This window comes from Pavona decussata, unplaced genomic scaffold, assembly GCF_977016875.1.
Source record: "Pavona decussata unplaced genomic scaffold, jaPavDecu1.1 SCAFFOLD_270, whole genome shotgun sequence".
Lineage (NCBI taxonomy): Eukaryota > Metazoa > Cnidaria > Anthozoa > Scleractinia > Agariciidae > Pavona > Pavona decussata.
Window position 1 is genome coordinate 12,452 of NW_028145672.1, and position 19,853 is coordinate 32,304.

General features: G+C 36.9%; 1 protein-coding gene across 1 annotated transcript; it reads left to right on the forward strand.

Moving 5' to 3' along the window:
• Positions 1–509: 509 nt before the first annotated feature.
• On the forward strand, positions 510–18,980 carry LOC146455704 (glutamate receptor 2-like). Its single transcript, XM_085093943.1, has 16 exons — positions 510–594; positions 3,392–3,488; positions 3,667–3,798; positions 4,740–4,979; positions 5,629–5,840; positions 6,071–6,118; positions 7,352–7,468; positions 7,761–7,892; positions 8,513–8,617; positions 9,380–9,499; positions 9,910–10,104; positions 10,880–11,243; positions 13,192–13,554; positions 14,513–14,683; positions 15,119–15,266; positions 18,941–18,980. Exons 2-16 carry the CDS (start codon positions 3,401–3,403, stop codon positions 18,978–18,980), a joined length of 2,475 nt encoding a protein of 824 aa, XP_084950069.1. The 5' UTR covers positions 510–594; positions 3,392–3,400.
• The last annotated feature ends 873 nt before the right edge of the window (positions 18,981–19,853 follow it).

The following is a 19,853-nucleotide window of genomic DNA, read 5'->3' on the forward strand; positions in this document are numbered from 1 at the left end:
CGACCAAGCGAAATTCCAACGCGGTTACCGTTACGCTACGCCTTCACAAGGAGAAGCGGGGGTAGACAGCAGACTTGTTAAGCCCAAATGATCACAAGCCGGAAGCCTGAAGTGACCGCGGTTGGAAATCAGACCTGTCACTCTATGATTAGCACATAACTCCAATATTTTCATATAAATTAGCTAAAATGTAAACTACTATTAAATATTAAACACATCCACCAGCATTTTCTTTCATCAGCCTCTACAAATAATTGCTTTTTTGTTAAAAACGACTATTCAATAACAAGTTCCATATTTTTCCAACCTCTTGCAGAATTTTGAAACCTAAGTGTTTCATTAACTCAAGTTAAACTTGTCTCAGGAAAAGTTCTTCATTTTGCACTGAAAATAATACCAAATGCGTTGTTTATTGATTTAATAAAGATATTTGATGGGTACGTGACGAATTTATTGCCAAAAGAATGAACTTTGCATCCCGCGACAATCAATAGTTTGGCAGGTGGCGCCTTTGCTACGGTGCATTGATAATTTGCAGACTCGCAACAAGACTCTTCATTTGCATCAATCCGAGGGGAATCGATACAGAGGTAAGTTCCATAAGCATAGCCTATGTTTAACGATTGCTAAGCTAAAATAGAACTCAAATCTCTGAATTAATTTAACTTTAAGTAGCTACATTCAAATTAACTTTTTTTTTAGCAAAGAGCTGACTTATACATTCGTTGGCGCCAGAATTTAATAGGTGCACTAAACAGGAGCCTTCCGTGACAATTTTTTTTTTTTTTAAAAATTGGTTAATATTTAGGGATATTCTTGAAGACTTAAAATTTCGCAAAGCGCAGATAAAACAGAATTCGAGGTGAATTAGAGGACATATTGATATATACCATAGTCATATCAAAGATAAGCATGTTTCATTCGCGAAAACACACACTTTTGTTGTATATTATTTTTTACAATCACCAACAAATTTTGGATATTTTTAAAATGAGAAACTGAAACCACGAGGAGCTTAAAACAAAAGCAAGGAAAGACTGCATTGTGGAGATGTCAGAGTAAGTGGTATCCCTTGTCGAAAAACATCACCTGCTATAATTGAAAATATCCGTCAGAAAGACAAAAGGTTAAAATTAAGGAGAGGACTGTTATTCTACTAAGTTCCTTTCTAATTTACACAGAAAAGTTAGGGATAGTAATTCATCAATTTCAGCTGAGAAATTTTTCCGTAACTGAGTTTAATTAAATTTGTTTTCAAAATGCTCCTAAGAATGAGCTGTCAAGATTCAATGAAAGAAAACTGATGCATTGTCGAAACTTTTGCCAAGGAGGAAGTTATAAGCCATTCTTTGTTTAGTTGTGTAACTTTACCAGGACCTAATACGACAGCAATGACAATAACAAAATTAATTGAGCCAAGAAAATTTGAAATACAGTATGAGGAAGATCGTAATTTTAAGAACAAAAATGTTTGGATAATTCGGAAATTGCACTTAAGACCAAAAAAAAAACTTTTGGCTTATTTTTGGCACTTTGTCCGACTTTTTTTCACTTGAAATTTCGGGTTAACGCTCTGAGTAAATAATGCTAAATTTAATGAATGTAGCTCACATTTAACGCAACAAACTACAGGACCTAGTTTCAGAAAAAAAGCAAAAAACAAACCAAAGTTAAAAAAGTGCACGAACATTATCGCTCTGAGTAAATAATGCTAAAGTTATTGAAAGCAGCTCACATTAAACTACAGGACATGGTTTCAGCAAAAAAGCAAAAAAACAAACCAAAGTTTAAAAAGTGCACGACTACTGACACCTAACGAGAATTATACAAAACTTTAATTTCCAATGTGCGTTGTCAGAATGCCTTGCTTGTAATACAATGTTTAAAATAGCTGTAGTTTCACATGCAGACACCTGTTTAATTTCTGTCTGTTGATAACTTTTATGTTGCTTAATTATTTTTCTCTAAGATCGCTAACAAGAATTAATTTAGTTAAAGTTTTAAATTCAACAATTCGAAATGAAAAATAAATACCATGCTGAAGCTACCAAAATTATTTACAGATTATTGTTAGCAACTTCATTTTTCATTTCTTGGCCCAGCAGAATCTGGTGGTCCAATTAATTTCTTTACACTCTGACCTATGCTCGTGACGTACTTGAAGTGTGCAAAAATTTATTAATGGTTGCCTATTAAACTCTTTAATTCAATGAAGACGAAATGCAAGAAATAACGTTTTTAAAGATTGTGTTTCTTTGTGCCTTCGTTTCTCAGACAATGACACCAAAAACAATAATGCAGTGGAAATTTTTCCTGCTGTTTGGAGAAATTGTTGTGCCAAAATCTTTCTTTATACCTATGACTCATAGGTATAAAGAAAGATTTTGAAATATTGACAACGTTAAGCACCACTTCTTTTAAAAGTCATTTGTAAGTTACGTACATGAAGTGTGCATCACTACTTATCTTCTGCAAAATTTTATTGATAGTTGTCTCTTAAACTCTTCAATTAAATGAAGACGAAACGCAAGAAATAACGTTTTAATGGAGAAACCCGCACAATTTATGAACCCTTGGATTTTCGCTCACAAATGACTCCAGTTAAACATTGTGTTTCTTTGTGCCTTCGTTTCTCAGACAATGACACCAACAACAATAATGCAGTGGAAAATTTTCCTGCTGTTTGGAGAAATTGTTTTGCCTTAATCTTTTTTATACCTATGAAATATTAACAACGTTAAGTACCACTTCTTTTAAAAGTCATTTGTAAGTTAATAAACATTTTAAATAATCCGGTCACGCACACGTTCATACAGTAAAACCTTAATTTAACGAAGCGCCAAGGGAAATTGGTTCGTTATATTGAGGGTTAGTTTTATCGAGGTTCTGTTCCATGCATTTTTAAAGGAATGTCGTTCATATCAACCGAGGACTTCGTGATATAGAGGTTCGTTAAATGGAGGTTCTACTGTAACTCGAAAAACAAAACACGTATATCAGTATTTTGATTTCCCTAACACAATCATGTCAATCAGTGAACAAAGGGAAAATTTTACAGTCCTCTAAGAGGGGAGTCGAACCTTTAAACTTCCAGGCAACTACTTCCTCTACGAGGACATAGAATTTCCTTCAAAGTTTACTTTGACTTGAGAACGCTTCTTCATTGATTCACAAGTTGCCATTTCACTTAAAAAAAAATCGTATCAGATAATTTCATCGATGAACTGAAAATGTACATCCCGTACTAGCTTGTGACTGTTGTCTTTGGTATTCTTAATCTAAAGATGCTTAACGTTTATTAATAATCTAACTTGCTTGCATCGAACGTTTTTGTGGAATTTAGTTACTATTCCTAAGCATACTGATTTCTCTTCCTTACTTACCTATTTAGTTATTAAAGATGGAAAGAAGAATCATTTACATCACGTTCATAATATGTGTCTCGTCCATTCAAAAGGTTCAAACGAAAAACAGAAAATATACATTCGGTAAGTGAAATATACTGATTGATTTCAAAGAAAAATAATGCTTTAATGTGAAAGCTACAAGACGTAAATAAATAAGTCGTGGGTTGGGGGAGTAGGGGTTGGAACCTCTTTTGGTGGAGGGAGGGGTGGTTACGCATTAAATGAACAAAACTATATCACTACCGCCCATCCTTTATAGGTGTTATTCACGAAAATTCAGTAGTGTATGATGCGATGCTCTTCGCCGCCAACAAGACAAATGCTTTCAGCAATGTTTCAGTTGTCTTCAAATCCATCAACACGATAGAGAACACCAGCCTATTCAATCAAGGTAACATATTTGCGTGTGTATATTTTTCACGTTTTTCAAGTAGCAACAGCAGAATTCCATGGGTTAAGGGGCATATGGGACATGACTTAATACGAGGATCTCCGTGTAAACGGTTTACATGTTCAACTGCCTTATTTAAGCAAGCATTACTGAGTATAAATTAACATAAAGAAAAAAACTAGCGACAAATTGAAAGACCTTGGCAAACTTTCAAGCCCCTGAAAATTGAGTGTGACATGTTTAATAGTTTTTGAGAAACAAGTACCAAGATTTTTGCAACGACCTTATACACTCTTTGTAAATTTCAAAGCTTTTGAAGGTATTGAATTTCTCAGAGAATATTTAACTTATCAGAGGGTGCAAATCTTAACTATTACCTGAGAAAAGGCAGTTTATCGTTGTATCCAATAATTATTGGATTATATATTGAGTAGTTGTATCCAATTCAATTGTTATTGGATTGTGTATTTAGGAGTTTTATCCAACAATAATTGGATTGTATATTGAGTAGTTATATCCAATAATTATTGGATTGGATTGCATATTGAGTAGTTGTATCCAACAGTTATTGGATTGGATTGTGTATTGAGTAGTTGTATTCAATAATTATTGCACTCTGTATTGTAGTTGTATTAAATGGGCATTAGATTATATATTGAGTTGTATCCAATAATTGAAACGTGAGGAGCGTCAAGAAACCGTGTGTAGTTGATGGTTAACTGAGTTTCGACTTAGTTAATTGATAGCTGAGAAATGCCGGGCTAAAATCTAAGGTGGTAGATCAGAAATGGCTGAAACTTTAGCTGATAGCTGTTGTTTATAGTTGTTTCATTTGTGCAAATGAGGCAATAAGGAGCCTGTGATTTATACATAAACAATACGTTAGTCCTTTGCTTAATCCCACCATTTACCAACTATTGATTTGAGGTTTTTGGTTTCAGCTTCAGTGTTGCTTCAACAAAACGTCGTTGCACTTATCGAGGGAAGCCACACAAAGTACCCCACATGTGCACTCTCCACAGTAACCGGCATTCCCCTCATACGTCTCTATGGAAACGACAGGCCATTCGATCAGTGTGAAAATGCGATTGAGATGTCAGCGGGTTACAGGGACTACGCGCATGCTACACTTGATATACTCAACACATTCCAGTGGAACAAGATAGCACTTGTTTTTGATGGTACAACTTCCTTAACTACTAATGTTTAATGTCTGTTAAAGAGATGTTTATGTAAGCTACTCTAACACTAAACCACAAATGAGATAAGTTTTGAGAACTCATACCTGAGCGTTTGTGAGTTTACTAAATCATTTGATGGTTAACTAAACAGTTTCAAGTTTTTTTAAGTAATGTTTAAAACACGAGCAGCAGTGTTTTATTGGGATTTAAAACCACGAGGCGCAGCCGAGTGGCTTTGGACCCGACAAAACACATGCTGCGAGTCTTTTGAACGGCTTCAAAAATATTGTTGGAAAAGTGTGTGTTAAGAGAGTTCATAACAATGATGCTTTTCTGAACGTTGGAAATTAGCAGACGAGAAAAACATTAAAGACCGCATACTAATAAGGGGGAGGTTTCATCGGATATAAAACCACTGCACGTGATGTTTTATCGACCATTTGATAGGTCAATTGGTTCATGAATTATTAATGAGTTTTTGAAGTGAAGTATGTCACCCATTCAAACGGCAAACACAGACAAGCATAGTGTCGATCAGTCTCCACATAATATTTAAAAATAAATAAAGCCTCCACGAGAATTTTTAAACGACTTCTTAAGTTAAATACATTTATGTTCAAAACCAAAGGTTTTCTTCAATCTCTTTCAGAGGGACGTCTGTATGAAGCCGGGTATTTCTATACCATATCCCAAAGTGCAAAGTTCACCATAAATTTTGTGCAGCTTACCGAGAAAGACCAAACAAATGAAGATCAGGAAGCATCAGTCCGTGAAGCACTGGAGAAAATAACAAACCTTGGGCCAGACGTTATTCTACTTTACACAAGTAAAGAAAACATGGAACGCCTACTCAATCAGCAGGTAATATTGATTGTCTTTCCTCCTCCTCCTTTCATCTCTTCCTTCCCATTCTGTTTGATGATACTAGCTTCTACAAGAAAGCAGCTCAGTTGTAGTAATACATAATTTTAGTAGCCTCGTGGAAAGGAACTGACTGGATTAAGCTTTTACCGCGGCGCCACCTATGGCTGTTTTCCTGGGGTTTCAATGTTTTTTTTTTTTTAATTATATATGCATTTCTTTTGTAACAGAAACCTTGTAAACACAACAATCACTCTAAATGGATATTACAAGGACAGGTGAGGCAAAAACCTAAACATTTGATTCTATTTAAAGGATAAATAGAACAATTAGCACTGGTTATCCAGACAAAGTTCATTTGGGCTTAAGACTAAGGTAATCTGACCAACCGAATAGTAAAAGGTTGTCTACGGTAACCAGTGTCGAGAAAGCATTTGAAATACATATGACATTTACCAGCCAAATTTTCTTAGACCTTGGTCAAATATTAAGTATCCTTCAAATATTTAATAATTATCCTGCGGAATATCGCCTGATACTTAGCCGACGGGGACGTAGGCAGAGTTGGCCAAAATAAGGGGATAATCAAAGGAGGATATAACACGGTATATAACAAAGGACATTTTTTGCGGAAAAGTTTGGACAATTTTTATTTCGCCATTTTTCTCCCCCACGCGCGAAATTACGTATATCGCAGGAAATCTGTTGTATGCGGACGACCGAAGAATATTGAGTGCACCATGACCATATTTGGTCAGTGTTACATTGTGTTGAACAATAACATCAAATAGATGACTGTTGGAGGCTGAAGCTCATAACAATTAGATGACTGTTCTCCTTCACGGAGGCTGAAGCTCATCACAATTAGATGGCTGTTTCTCCTTCACGGAGGCTGAAGCTCATCACGATTAGATGGCTGTACTCCTTCATGGAGGCTGAAGCTCTTCACAAATAAATGGCCGTTCTCCTTCATGGAGGCTAAAGCTTATCACAATTAGATGGCTGTTCTCCTTCACGGAGGCTGAAGCTCATCACGATTAGATGGCTGTACTCCTTCATGGAGGCTGAAGCTCTTCACAAATAAATGGCCGTTCTCCTTCATGGAGGCTAAAGCTTATCACAATTAGATGGCTGTTCTCCTTCACGGAGGCTGAAGCTCATCGCAATTAGATGGCTGTTTTCCTTCACGGAGGCTGAGGCTCATCACACTTAGATGGCTGTTCTCCTTCATGGAGGCTGAAGCTCATCACGATTAGATGGCTGTTCTCCTTCATGGAGGCTGAAGCTCATCACACTTAGATGGCTGTTCTCCTTCATGGAGGCTGAAGCTCTTCACAAATAAAATACTTAGCATAAAGTCATTAGTAGCTCAAAAATGCTAGTTTTTTTTTTTTTTTTTTTTTGTTGTTGTTGTTTTTTCAAAGAATAAAAAGCGTTCTAGCGCAAACCAATTATCAACACTGGAGGTTTTACTAATCAGGAAGAGTATTAACATTTAATTTCTACTCCAGGTCTCGGGGAACTTAACTAGTCTCTCAGGCAATGTGGTTTTAGCATTGAGGCTTTACATTAATTCTTCTGATAAACTGGAAAAGGCAGTGGGAAAGAATTATGATACCAGTGACAAGGTACGGTGGTATGTGCGCGTACGTAACATGAGGTAAAGATAACTGAACATTTGAAACATTTTAATTAAAAGGTATGAAACATTTTTCGCTGTCTTTGTTCAAGAAATAGAAGAAATTTCCACCTTAACTTTATGTAAATTTGTTAGAATAATATTAACGCTCGACAACAAATGCTGTAACCTGATTAGGTGGCTTGGCTGCTCATTAGCTATTGTTATTATTGTTATTATTATTGTTATTGTTAATTCCCACAATGAACGTTCTCACTGACCAATGATTAATAATTTCGTAGCTCTTCGTTGCACTTGCTTATGATTCCGTGCCAGTCATCAAACGGGCTCTAAACAAAGAACCATGTTCATCGATTAATGGGTCTGCTATCAATTCAAGAGAAAGAGACGCAATGTTGACCTGCATGAGAGAGGTAAGGTACTTACTAGTATTGTAGATTTGTCAAATAGGACCGATAACGTGCATACAATGGTAGAAGTCAAAGAGAAACGTACAAGCCTTGCATTTCTGTGGAGGTGCTGATTCAATCCTTTATTTTCAAAGACATATCATCTCAAACTTTTCAAATGGAGAAGGGATTGAAAGACTGTTACTTTAAGTTGAATGAATGAATGAATGAATGAATGAATGAATGAATGAATGAATGAATGAATGAATGAATGAATGAATGAATGAATGAATGAATGAATGAATGAATGAATGAATGAGTGAATTTTTTAACCCACGTAATGTCTATGAGCTAACAAAAGCTCGTTCAAAATACGTATGCATGCGGTTCAAGAAAGGCCAGCTTAGTTTCAAGAAGGATATAACCCCTTTACAATTCAGTTCTCTGAACTTTTCAGTCTCTTCGTAAATTCAAATCAAAGAAATCTGAACAGTTCAAACAGTTTTAATTTACAGCTATTACCGGTACCAAGCAGTATTTCCGAATACGAAAATCACTTTCCGAGTCTTTTCTGTTTTAATTATCTCGAGGTTGGTTCTCTCTGTGCATTTTGCAATTTAAGGTGGTCTGATCACTCTCTACAGGTCAACATTGATGGTTTAACCGGACCTATCAAGTTTGACGAAAATGGAAAACGAAAGGGGATTGAGCTGGAAATTTTGAATCTTCGAAACAATTCCTTAAAGAAGGTAAGAAGCAAAATACCATACTGGCATCTTTTGTTCTTTAAAAGTCTCTTTCTTTATTGGTTGTTTTTGTGGTCGTTGAGTGACTTCACCAATAAATAGTAGATAGTATTATACTTTGCTACTTGTGTTCAACTCGCCAGTTTCGAATACTTGTTAAAACTCCCCATCCGACGATCAACTGGGCTGGTTACGCGTAATTTATTACTACCATTTGTTTATGCTGGTTTCTATCATTTTTAAATTACTTACACAAGAAGATGTTCCTTTCAGATCTGCAGGCCTCCTGTTGTTGTCATTTTTGTTTGTTTGGATTTTTTTTAAACCAGCACACTTTGCAAATCTAAATTGCTCTAAGTTGTTGAGACAACGGGACAACATCTTCATATTAGTTACTATATGATGGTCATGCAAAGATGACTGAAAAGATGAACTTATTTTATTGGTAGAATTTCCATGCAAAAACTTTCCGTCAAATCAATAGTCTACTTAAGCTTGTCTTGAATATGTTATGGACTTCTCTTCGTCTGCAACATACGACGTTTAGTGCAGAGTTTTCATTTTTATCAGAGGCTGCGAAGCATTCCATGTTTTATATCCATTACAAGTCGAAATGTTTTTTCCAAGTCATCAACGTACTAACTCAGAACAAACCAAGTGATCTCATATTCCTAGATAGGAACCGACGGAGCTAGCTAGTGATTGTCTCCCTTTTCTTTCGGTTGTGCTATATTAATAAAACATATTTCATTTTTTGTTTATTAGATAGGATCGTGGAACGCAACTAAACATACCGTGTTTGATGAAAACACCCAGCCCAACATCAAAAACCAAACCACTGGAGGAAAAGTGGAAGGAAGGAACCTTAAAGTTGTTGTTGCTATGGTAACTGAAAGATAAATGAGTTGACAAGTCAGTTTCCGATAAAATGGGGAGCCTCTGTTGGCCCATTTCTTTAAGGGAGAATGTTCCTATGTGTGGAGATTTTCTGGTTTACCTGTTTGTTTGTTTGTTTGTTTGTTTGTTTGTTTTCTCTTTTCTTTTGGAATTACAGAGACATGCAAAAATTAACGATAAAAACCGACGTTTTGGTGTCTTCATGACGCCATTGTCTCTGCATTACCAAATCTTTTGGAATTAGATGGGAAAAAGATTGCATTGTGAATTGATCAAGCGCTTAGAAAAGGATGCAAGAAATTTTCGAGCATTTATCACGTAAATGAATCTATTCACATGTTTTTATTAGTACTGCGCCATGATTACGTCCATTATAAGTTTTTCTTATACCCAAAAAGGATGATCCGTTCCTGATGATGAAGAGGAAAAATGACGGGACAGTTAGATATGAAGGATATTGCATCGATCTGTTGAAGGAACTTGCTAAGAAACTTCATTTTACGTATGACATCTACCTCTCCCCTGACGGGCTGTACGGCGCTGAAACGGAAAATGGAACGTGGAATGGGATGATTGCAGAGCTAATAAATAAGGTTTGTGAATTGTTATATCAAACACGAGGAAGAGTGTTTCATCCGATTTCCAAACACCGAGAAGTGTGTATTTCTTAACCATCTTCGAGATGTTTGAAAATAGGATGAGACACTCTTCTCGTGATTACCAAACTCATTGAAAGTGATTTTCTTTGTTTTCCCTCCATGACTTATTGATGATTTGACGACTGATCTCAAGATTAAAGAATTTCATCTGGAGCTACATACATAACTTGTTCATTTCAGTCTTGAAATAATGCAAACGAATTGGCCAGGCTACCCTAACAGCAGAACTCCTAATCATATGATGCATGAAAGCACACACTCCAAGAGTACCCACTTATCACATGCCCAGCTACTAAGCTTTTTTTGACACAATTTTTATGTTAATTAGCACTCGTTGGTGATGCCAGTGCGCTGGGTTGGCTTTGTTTCCTTAATGCTAAATTTTAATTAACTGGCTACAAAGTTGTGCCCGTTATTTTTAAGTGGATGGCACGAAAGACTGTATTTATGAAGTGTTTAGTCCAAAAAAAGCAAAATTAGGGTCATTTGTCGTCGATCTCAACAGAATTTTCTCCTTGTGATGGGAAAAAGTCTCATCAAAATTTAAAATAATTTCCTATTTTCTTTTGAGGCGGGTCAAACATTGTTAACATTTTGTTGAAATTTTGTCAATATAACTGAGTGAAATTCAATGAAATTCCTTTTGTACAGTACTATAGTAGAGTCACATAATCCTACTTGGATAACAAGTGATTCCTTGTTTGTATAGAAGGCAGATATTGCTGTAGCTGCATTGACCATAACGGAAAGACGAGAGAAAGTAGTGGACTTCAGTCTACCGATTATGTATTACACTGACGAAATGCTACTCAAGAAAGCGCCTTCCGACAGCAGAAGAATTGATTATCTGCAGTTCTTGAATCCTTTTCACAACAACGTCTGGTTTGCTACACTTGCCAGTCTTGTGGTCATCTCTGTTGCTGTGTTTATCATAAACTACTTCAGTCCTTATGGGTACAAAGACGCGAATGGTCGTGGAACGTCGGAGGAGTTCAGCTTTTGTAACAGCGTGTGGTTTACACTGGCTTGTATGTTGCAGCAAGGAGCTGACAACCAGCCCAAGAGTCTATCAGGTATAGTAGCGGCATGTAAAGGTATTCAATCTTATGATCGGATGGTTCATCAATTTTGAGATTTTCCAAAAGTACCAAAGCCCCATCCTGGCCAGCGTTTTTGCTTTTGTTACTGTTGTTGTTGTTGTTGTTGTTGTTGTTGTTGTTGTTGTTGTTGTTGTTGTTGTTGTTCAAGTTTATTCAAGTTTATTCAAAAATGTTAACATAAAAATTCAAGGACAACACTAACCCGCAACTAGCTAGAGCTAATCTAGGCGGGTAGTGATAAGACTAATTAACAAGAATAAATTACAGTTTACAAAAATCTATACACAATTGGTCAGTGAGCCATACAAACATTGAAAAAAAGAAAGAAAAGAAAATAAGTGAACATACGAAGAAAAGAAATATAAATTACTATACTCTAAATAGATTGATTTAATTACGATCATGTTGTAACTTTCAGTTTTGAAAACTCAGAGATAAGAGTAGGAATGCCAACATAATCATCCTCTTTTAATAAAATATGAAAATAACAGGTCTTGCATTTTCCTCTTAAAGCTGTTCTTGGGTAATTTTCGAAGTTCTAAGGGAATACTGTTCCATATTTTAGCCCCAAGTCGAGAAAAAGATTTAGATTGTTGGTTTAGTCTCGAATATATAATGTGGTAGTTACCAGTTGAGGAGAATCTCGTATTATAATTGTGTCTCTCTTGAAAAGTAAAAAAGATTAGAAATATTACACGGTGCTAATTTATTAAAAACATCATGCATTAGAGTCGAGATTGATTGAAAATAAAGTGTATTGATCGGGATACTACTAGAGGAGACAAAGTGAGGAATTGCATGAGATCTATAAGGTGCAAAATATATGAGGCGGAGGGCGCGCTTTTGTAGAACAAGGATTTGGTTAAGGTATGTCTGCGCAGCTTGGCCCCATACAGCAATGCCGTAGGATAAGTAAGGGGATATCAAAGATCTGTAAAGAGTTATCAATGTACTAGTAGGGACCAAATGTCTTAGTCTGGCGATTATACCAATAGTTTTACTTATTTTAGTAGTAATATGTGTAATGTGGTATTTCCAGCTAAGTTTAGAATCAATTAACACCCCTTGGTATTTGATATACACCTTTTGCTCTAAGGGCACAAAGGTTTTAGTGTCATTATCGAATATTTTAAGGTTAACTTGGTGGTCAAGTTTCTTTTGTTAGGGGTGAAAAATTATAAAGTTTGACTTCTTCGTGTTTGGCGTAAGCTTATTGGCAGTTAGCCATTCATAGACTCTATTTAATTCAATATTGACAATATTCTCAAGGGACTGAAGATTTTTATCGGTTGTTGTAGCTGTTGTTGGTGTTATTATCATTATTACGACTATTGCAGTTGTTGTTGTTGTTGTTGTTTATGATAATTTCTTTTTTTTTATCGGAGAAGGGTGTAGGAGAGTGAAGGGTCAGAACTATTTTAATTCAGATTGATGCTGGAAGAATAGGCTTAAGAACAATCTGGTTTTTACGCGTACAAGTTGCCTTTCGCAATAAAAATGATTGTGTGCTCCTACCGGTCGTGTCGACTAAGGTGTTTTATGGTTGTTGCTACTTCCTTGGATGTAAATGGAAATCGAACCTCTTTACCGACAGAGAACCAGTGAGCTTCTATGAGCTTGCCTCAATGGTGTCGGTGCGTTCCAGGTCGATCTCAAATTTTGCATCGTTGGTCTTCCGTGGAGAGGGGAAAATGCGAAGAACCTGGGACGAGAACCAATAAGAAATTCAGCCCAAATTTGGAGGTAAGCCCGGGAATCAAACCCGGGCCACATTAGTGAGTGGCTAGTACTCTCACCACTGTTGCATCCCTGCTCCCACCCCCCACCCCCCAGGGGCAAAATAGCCGGGTTTCTGCCTCTCATGTATCGATGGTAACTTGGATAGCATACAGAAATTAAAATATTGTTTTATTTACTTTAGCTCGTATCCTGACCGGATGTTATTGGTTCTGTATTCTTATCTGGGTCTCAACATACACCGCAAACCTGGCAGCCTTCTTCACGGTCAAAAACGCCGCCTCTCCAATCAATAACCTTGAAGACATCCTTAAATCATCCTACAAAGTTGCAATATTAGATTCAGGGAGCATCTACGAGTTCTTCAAGACGAGCCAGTATGAAACACATAAGAAGATATGGAACAGAATTAAAGCTGATCAATCTTGGGTCAAAACCACCAAAGAAGCAATTCAGTGGTTACGAGAAACAGAAGAGTCTGTGTTTATTAATGATGGTCCGGTTGTCAGGTATGCTGCTAACCATCAGCCCTGCGACCTTATGACAGGTAAAACGTTTTTGTTTTGATTACTTTTTGGTCAAATTTGGTGTTTTTGGGGGGAAATCCAGAAATCCAAAATGACAGATCCTATATGGCCGTCATCCATGCTCACGTCAAATGGCCTCATCACTTCCTCTCATTGATCTCAAATGCCTTAAGTCATACTTGAAACTTCACGCTTACAAAGCAAATTGGTTGGACCTTAGTCACTTGGCTTAGTATTTAGATGATGATCCGCATCGAAATAAGTATCGTAAATGAACATATGCAGACGCTATGCAGACGATTATGTCAAGGGTAATCTGCTGCATGATTTTTCGACACAATTGGTCTAACACTTATAAGTTATTATTTTTGATCATGGAACAAATGCTTCAAGCCACTGGCTAGGAGGAAGGTTGCAAGTTAACTCTTGAACAGAAAACAACAGATAATTAGCTTAATTTAAAAACGCAACTACAGAAGTTCATGTACCAGACTTGCCTAACTCGTTCACGCTGCACCGGCGATTCCAACCTTGGCATAGTTCTATAAAGAGACACCAGAGAAAAATTTAATAACGGGCACATTGCAACACGTTGCTCTATCATTGGGAAATGGACACAGTTCTGCCGGCCGATTGGCACAAATAAAGGACAAGCGGCAAACCAATGGATTAAACGCTGGCCATCAAAATGACCAGTAATCCTCAGAGAATGTTTGTTTCTGTGGGAAGGTGGTTACATCCTGTAGTGCACATAGGACCTAATAATATCAACCAAGTAACTAGACTGACTCGATTTATGGGATGAATTCTGTTTTCTGATCACATGAGAAATTTCAGGCTGGTTAACTGAGACAAAACGGTGGAACCAATCAAACTCTTTCCAAAGGGAATAGTCGCGAATATCGGGCCAGCTTGGTGAACCAGACTGATATAAAGGGGCCCTTAACCTTATTGACTAAATAATCAAATTGTTTTCAGTTCCAGGATTGGGCATGGCCAAAGGGCTTGGATTCGCTTTCCAAGCAAACGATCCCATCATGAAGGAGTTTTCATTGGCAATCTTGAACCTGCACGAGAACGGTTTTTTTGAGGGAAGGAGACGAGCTTGGTGGGAAAGCACCAATATGTGTCCTAAAGAACAGGAAACAAGTGAGTCAATCCCTTTTTATGTACGCCGTAAATTCTTATGGAGGATATATTTTGGTCTTGAAAACGTTGGCAGACAGAAACATTTGCTCACGTTTCTGTGGAGATCTCGGGGAACAGATAGAGTCATGGTACATTATTTCAGGTTAAAAGCACATTTTGTGAGAAGAGTTGTTATATTTTGCGTTGATATTTACATGGTTTTGCCTCCTTTCTTACAATCTGGCTGTCTTTTGAAAACGCTAGCGATTTTGTTATTCACAGAGAAACACTCGCCCAGCTAGCTATATATTGGCATTAGATTCATGGCTGAAAACTTGCAATAACGAATGAAAAGTACAATCCCTCTTTCTTTACAAAACGTCTTTTCATTATTCGGCATGTTTGAGCCGTGAAGAATGATTTTGGTGACAAGAGCATTTGCTTCTTTCCCCTTAGCATTGTCACGAAAGAGAATCGATCTGAAGAGCATGCTGGGTGTTTATGTGGTCATGGGTACTGGTTTGCTTGTAGCGCTCTTTACGCTGATTGGAGAAATCTTCTGGAATCGACGAGAGAAGTTGAAAATACTCAACAAAAATAAAAGGTTGGTTTTAAGGCCGGAATCTTAATCATGTTATCTTTTGCTTGTTTTCTTACTTGATTGCTTTTTTGTTGGACAAGTCAGTGTGGTATCTCTCCTACCCAGGTTGAGTAACCTGTTCCCATTTGTTTAAAGAGCGGATAACTTTAACGAGTGGAGCAGAGGCGCTGTATAGTGCATAAAATGTACAGTAACTTTTATACCTTAGCAGCTGGGCCCTCTGTGAACAAATGGGTCCATGGTATAACTTCTTTTAGAAGACATAACATTGTTTTTCATGTTTTCTTTTTACTACAAGTAGGTCTATACGCGTGATATACAGCTGTTTCGACAAAGGTTGTCCAAACACAAAAAAAGCGTAAGCAACAATGCCGAAAGGTAGTCTGCGAAAACCCAAAAAAGTTCAATAAAAGCTCAGAACCCACTATGCTGCTACAGTACAGCGAGGACTTAAGATGGCGGGCAATGTGAATTCTGAGCTTTTATTGAAATTAATTGAGTATTTCCCAGACTACATTTCGGCATTCTCGCGTACGCTTTTACGCTTTTTTGGACAACCTTTGTCGAAACAGCTGTATATTTTCAAAGACAAAAAGCATCTACGACTTTCAGGATTTAGAAAGTTTTCTAGCAAATGCTGTTAGGAACGGTGTCTCTTTTTGCTAAATATGTTCTGTGCATCACGAGATGGTGGGAGAAATGATGCCTTCTGATTTATGACTATAAGGGAAAAGAATATCTTAGGAAAGGCTATTAAAAAACCAAAGAGAAAAGTGAGGGGGGAAATCACGTAATTTCCAGACGATATTTAACATTCAATTTGGAGAAAAAGCTTCTGATTTTAGAATAACTGTTGCTTAATTATCTCTTAAAAATGATTGCTTACCCCACGATTTTCTTTTTGGATTCCATAGCACTTAATAGGATCAGCTTTTCTCGAAAAGCCATAAACTGCTCAAAAATATCTCTGTATCAGGAAACACAGTCCTTTAATAGTGTTTCGAACGCGTCGCGCTTCTACGCATTACAAACAGTGTATGCTCTATCAATTCTCCGAGTGATATGAGAGGGAGGGAGGGGGAGGGGGGGGGGGGGTTGAAGGAGGAGAAAACCGGGAGTAATATATCATTTTTTGCATTCGTTGTGAGAAAAAGTTTTAATAAAAGGAAGATTGTTGTGTCAACTTACTGATGGTAAAACCCATGCTTTTAGTGTACAGAGCATTGAAGAAGTTGTGCTACTTTTTTTTTCTTTCCTGTGTTTAGCCCAAACATCCGTTCTTTGAAAGTCCACCCACCAGCTGAGTAACTGATTGGTCACAACCACATTGCCTGGAAAAAGCCACCAACATGAATGATTATAGTTAACAAATCGACGGCAGTTTTCTATGGTCTATACTCTTTTATTAAAAACTGGATCATTGTATAATGCAATTCCAGGGTTTTGATTGGCTTAGCGGCCATGGTATATGAGCCATTATACCATGTCCGAGAAGTAGCGACCGTTAATTGTTTTCTGGTTGCTCTTGAAAAGAAAATCAGCAAGCCCTATCAATATTACTTGATTGTTTTTAATAAGACAATCAGGGATTCCACTCGCGATTGTCGGATATGAAATGATTATAGCCAACCCGACGCTACGCGCCTCGTTGGCTATCTATCATCTGATATCCAACACGCCCTCGTGGAATAATTGTTAAATAGACCATAAAATGACGTCAAAAAATGTTCAAAACTCAAGTAGAATCACGAGCCGCAGGCGAGTGGTTTCACTGCCAAGTTTTGGACATTTTATGGCGTCATTTTATGGTCTATAAGAGTATAGACCATAGAAAACTGCCATCGATTTGTTTTTTACAATAACATGGGAAAAGCCGAGCGGAATTGGCTATTTTTTTTCGTTGAGAAAGCGCGCGCGTTACATCTGACGTCATTTTTATTGTCTGTACTCTTATAGACAATAGCTACGAGCCAATCAGCGCGCGGGAATTTAGACAGTTATTGTAAAATCTACAATAACAACGATGACTTCTCAATTAAAAGTTCTGATGCTAACCACAGATGATGCGTATCTGTCAACTTTACGGTGATCAAAGCTACTCAAATAACAGAACATCCGGGGATGGTTTAAACTGGGATCAGTAGCAGTTTTGAATTATAGCTTACCGATATAGGTTCCTGTAATTTCGTTCATTGCTACCTTTTTAATTTGGCTGCTTCAAACTTAAGTTAAAATAAGCAATGGAACAAAGGCTTTATTTAACTTTTAATGTAGCGTAAGCGTTAAAGGGGCAGTGTCATGGTAATTATGCAGTTCTTTGGATAAATTTGGTTGAATCACATTTATATTGCATTGGATAATGCAATTCCAGAGTTTTGATTGGCTTAATAAGCGGCCATGGAATATCAGCCACCATAACATGCCAAGAAGTAGTCATTTTTGAAATGAAATCAACAAGATCAAGCAATATTCCTTGATTATTTTTAATAGAACAATTATTCCACTCGCGCTTGTTGGACATCAGATGATTATTGCCAACGAGGCAGTTTTTGTCGAGTAAGCTATCTATTAACTGACATGTAACGCGTCCTTGTGGAATAATTTTTAAATATCCACCGCTAGACAAAGAAAAGTGCAAAAAGTTTCCAAAACACATTAAGTGACATGACGTTAGCTAGGTCACTAAATTTGTGTTGCGCCTGACCAATTAAAATTTAACTTATTTCATGATTTCTCGTTCTGCTTTTCGCTGCGGTAGAAGCGGCTTCAAGGTGACCGGATAGTTCAATCAAATGTAAAATATGTATACGACTAGTATAGTAGAAATAAACCTATGACATGTGTCATTAATGTTTTGTTTTTTTTCAATTCGTAAAGAAAAATAGAATAATATCATACGTTCAACTTCGTTCATACATTCACTTTAATTGTAGTCGAAACACTTTTGCAGGCGCGCGCAGTCGAATGTGACTTCACCCTTTGAGCTGATCATTAAGGACGGTGCCTACTAATACTGAAGTATTTTTGTGCCGTTCATTGCTGTACGGGAAAAGTAGATCTTAGCAAGGGCTATTGAAATCCACAAAGAAAATTAGGGGTAACCAGTAATGTATGGCGTTGTTGTTGTTGCTGTTTTATTGAACCTTTATTATATCTGAAAAATATAATGGTTACCTCCTTTTTCTTTTTGGATACCGAAAGCACTTGTTAAGTTCTGCTTTCTCCGCATAGTTTTAATTCGCGCAAAAAATATCCCTGTATTAGTGGGCACCACCTATAGGAAAACCGAGTATCTCGAGATGCGCAGAAAGTATAGGCGCGCTGTGCTGCCACGTGTGTTGCGCGCACGCGCGCTATTATAAATTCGGGCGTGCTAGCAAAATTTAACGAATTTTTTAACGGTATAGTATTGTACTCTGAGAAGGCAGCATTGCCGAAACGTCGGTTTAAAACATCTCACAGCGTCAGTTTTATAATATTTTGATTCCACCTAGCTATGTCCCCCTTCGAAACTTGTCCGCATTTAATTAAAACAGCATTTCCACATCAAAGAGATTCAAGTTTTACTCTCCTTAGAAAATAATTGAGTAGACACATGTACGCATTTCGTACCTATTTTGATACTTGTCAAGCGTAAATAATGTTTTACTGTTTAATTGTTGTATTGTTATTTGTAGGCCCAACAGCAATTCTGAACAAGAGATGGAGATTGCCTGAATGCCGGTTTAAACTACCTCCGAGATGGTCTCACTTTACATTGAGATTACATCTTTTGTCCAAGAAGAATATTTCGTATTTACCCAACGGACCAAGCTCAGTAATACTGATGAGAAATGGAATAAGAGAAAAGTAGAAACAGAAACAATCTGCGTGGCCACTGGGGACAACGGTCCATAATTTTTAGATCGTCGAAATCAAATTTATGGTTGTAAATGTTCCATTAGCGCGCCAAATTAGATCAACGATCACATACACATTCTGGACATGTATAAAATCTTGGCCAATCCCTGGAGGTTCTCACTTTCTTAAAAACACCTCATTTACATACTGGACGCCGTTTTTAATTTTGTTGAAGAAGGTTATAGTATTTTAACCGAAACGTCACATTTTTTTAAGATTCTGGTCAGTGACAACACATTTTATCTCTTAATATAAGCATGCCTGACTACAACTACGGTATTTTTTTTTTCATAGGATCAGTATTACTTCAGTTAAAGAAAATTGGTATCAATGTAGATCCTGCCAAAGCAATAAATCCAAAGAATAAATAGAAGAAGGATCCTAGCAGATACCAAGAAAAAAAGAAAGATCCAAAGAATATAACTTAATATAAAAAACCTATATACAACATATTTAAAAAAAATAGCAGCCAAAACTTTAGCTTCTTAATGTTGCTCAAAAATTATGGTTTGTTTTAGAAAAGAAAAACGCTCGTTTTATTGATTCCAATGTAAGTGTATCTACATACAAAAATGAGCGATTTCTTGTGCCATAATTTAACTTGCTTGGTATTGTTAACATTATCGCTCCTTTATAAAAGGAAGCTAAGCTCACTCCGTTGTTGTTAATAAAATGTATTTGTCTACGTCC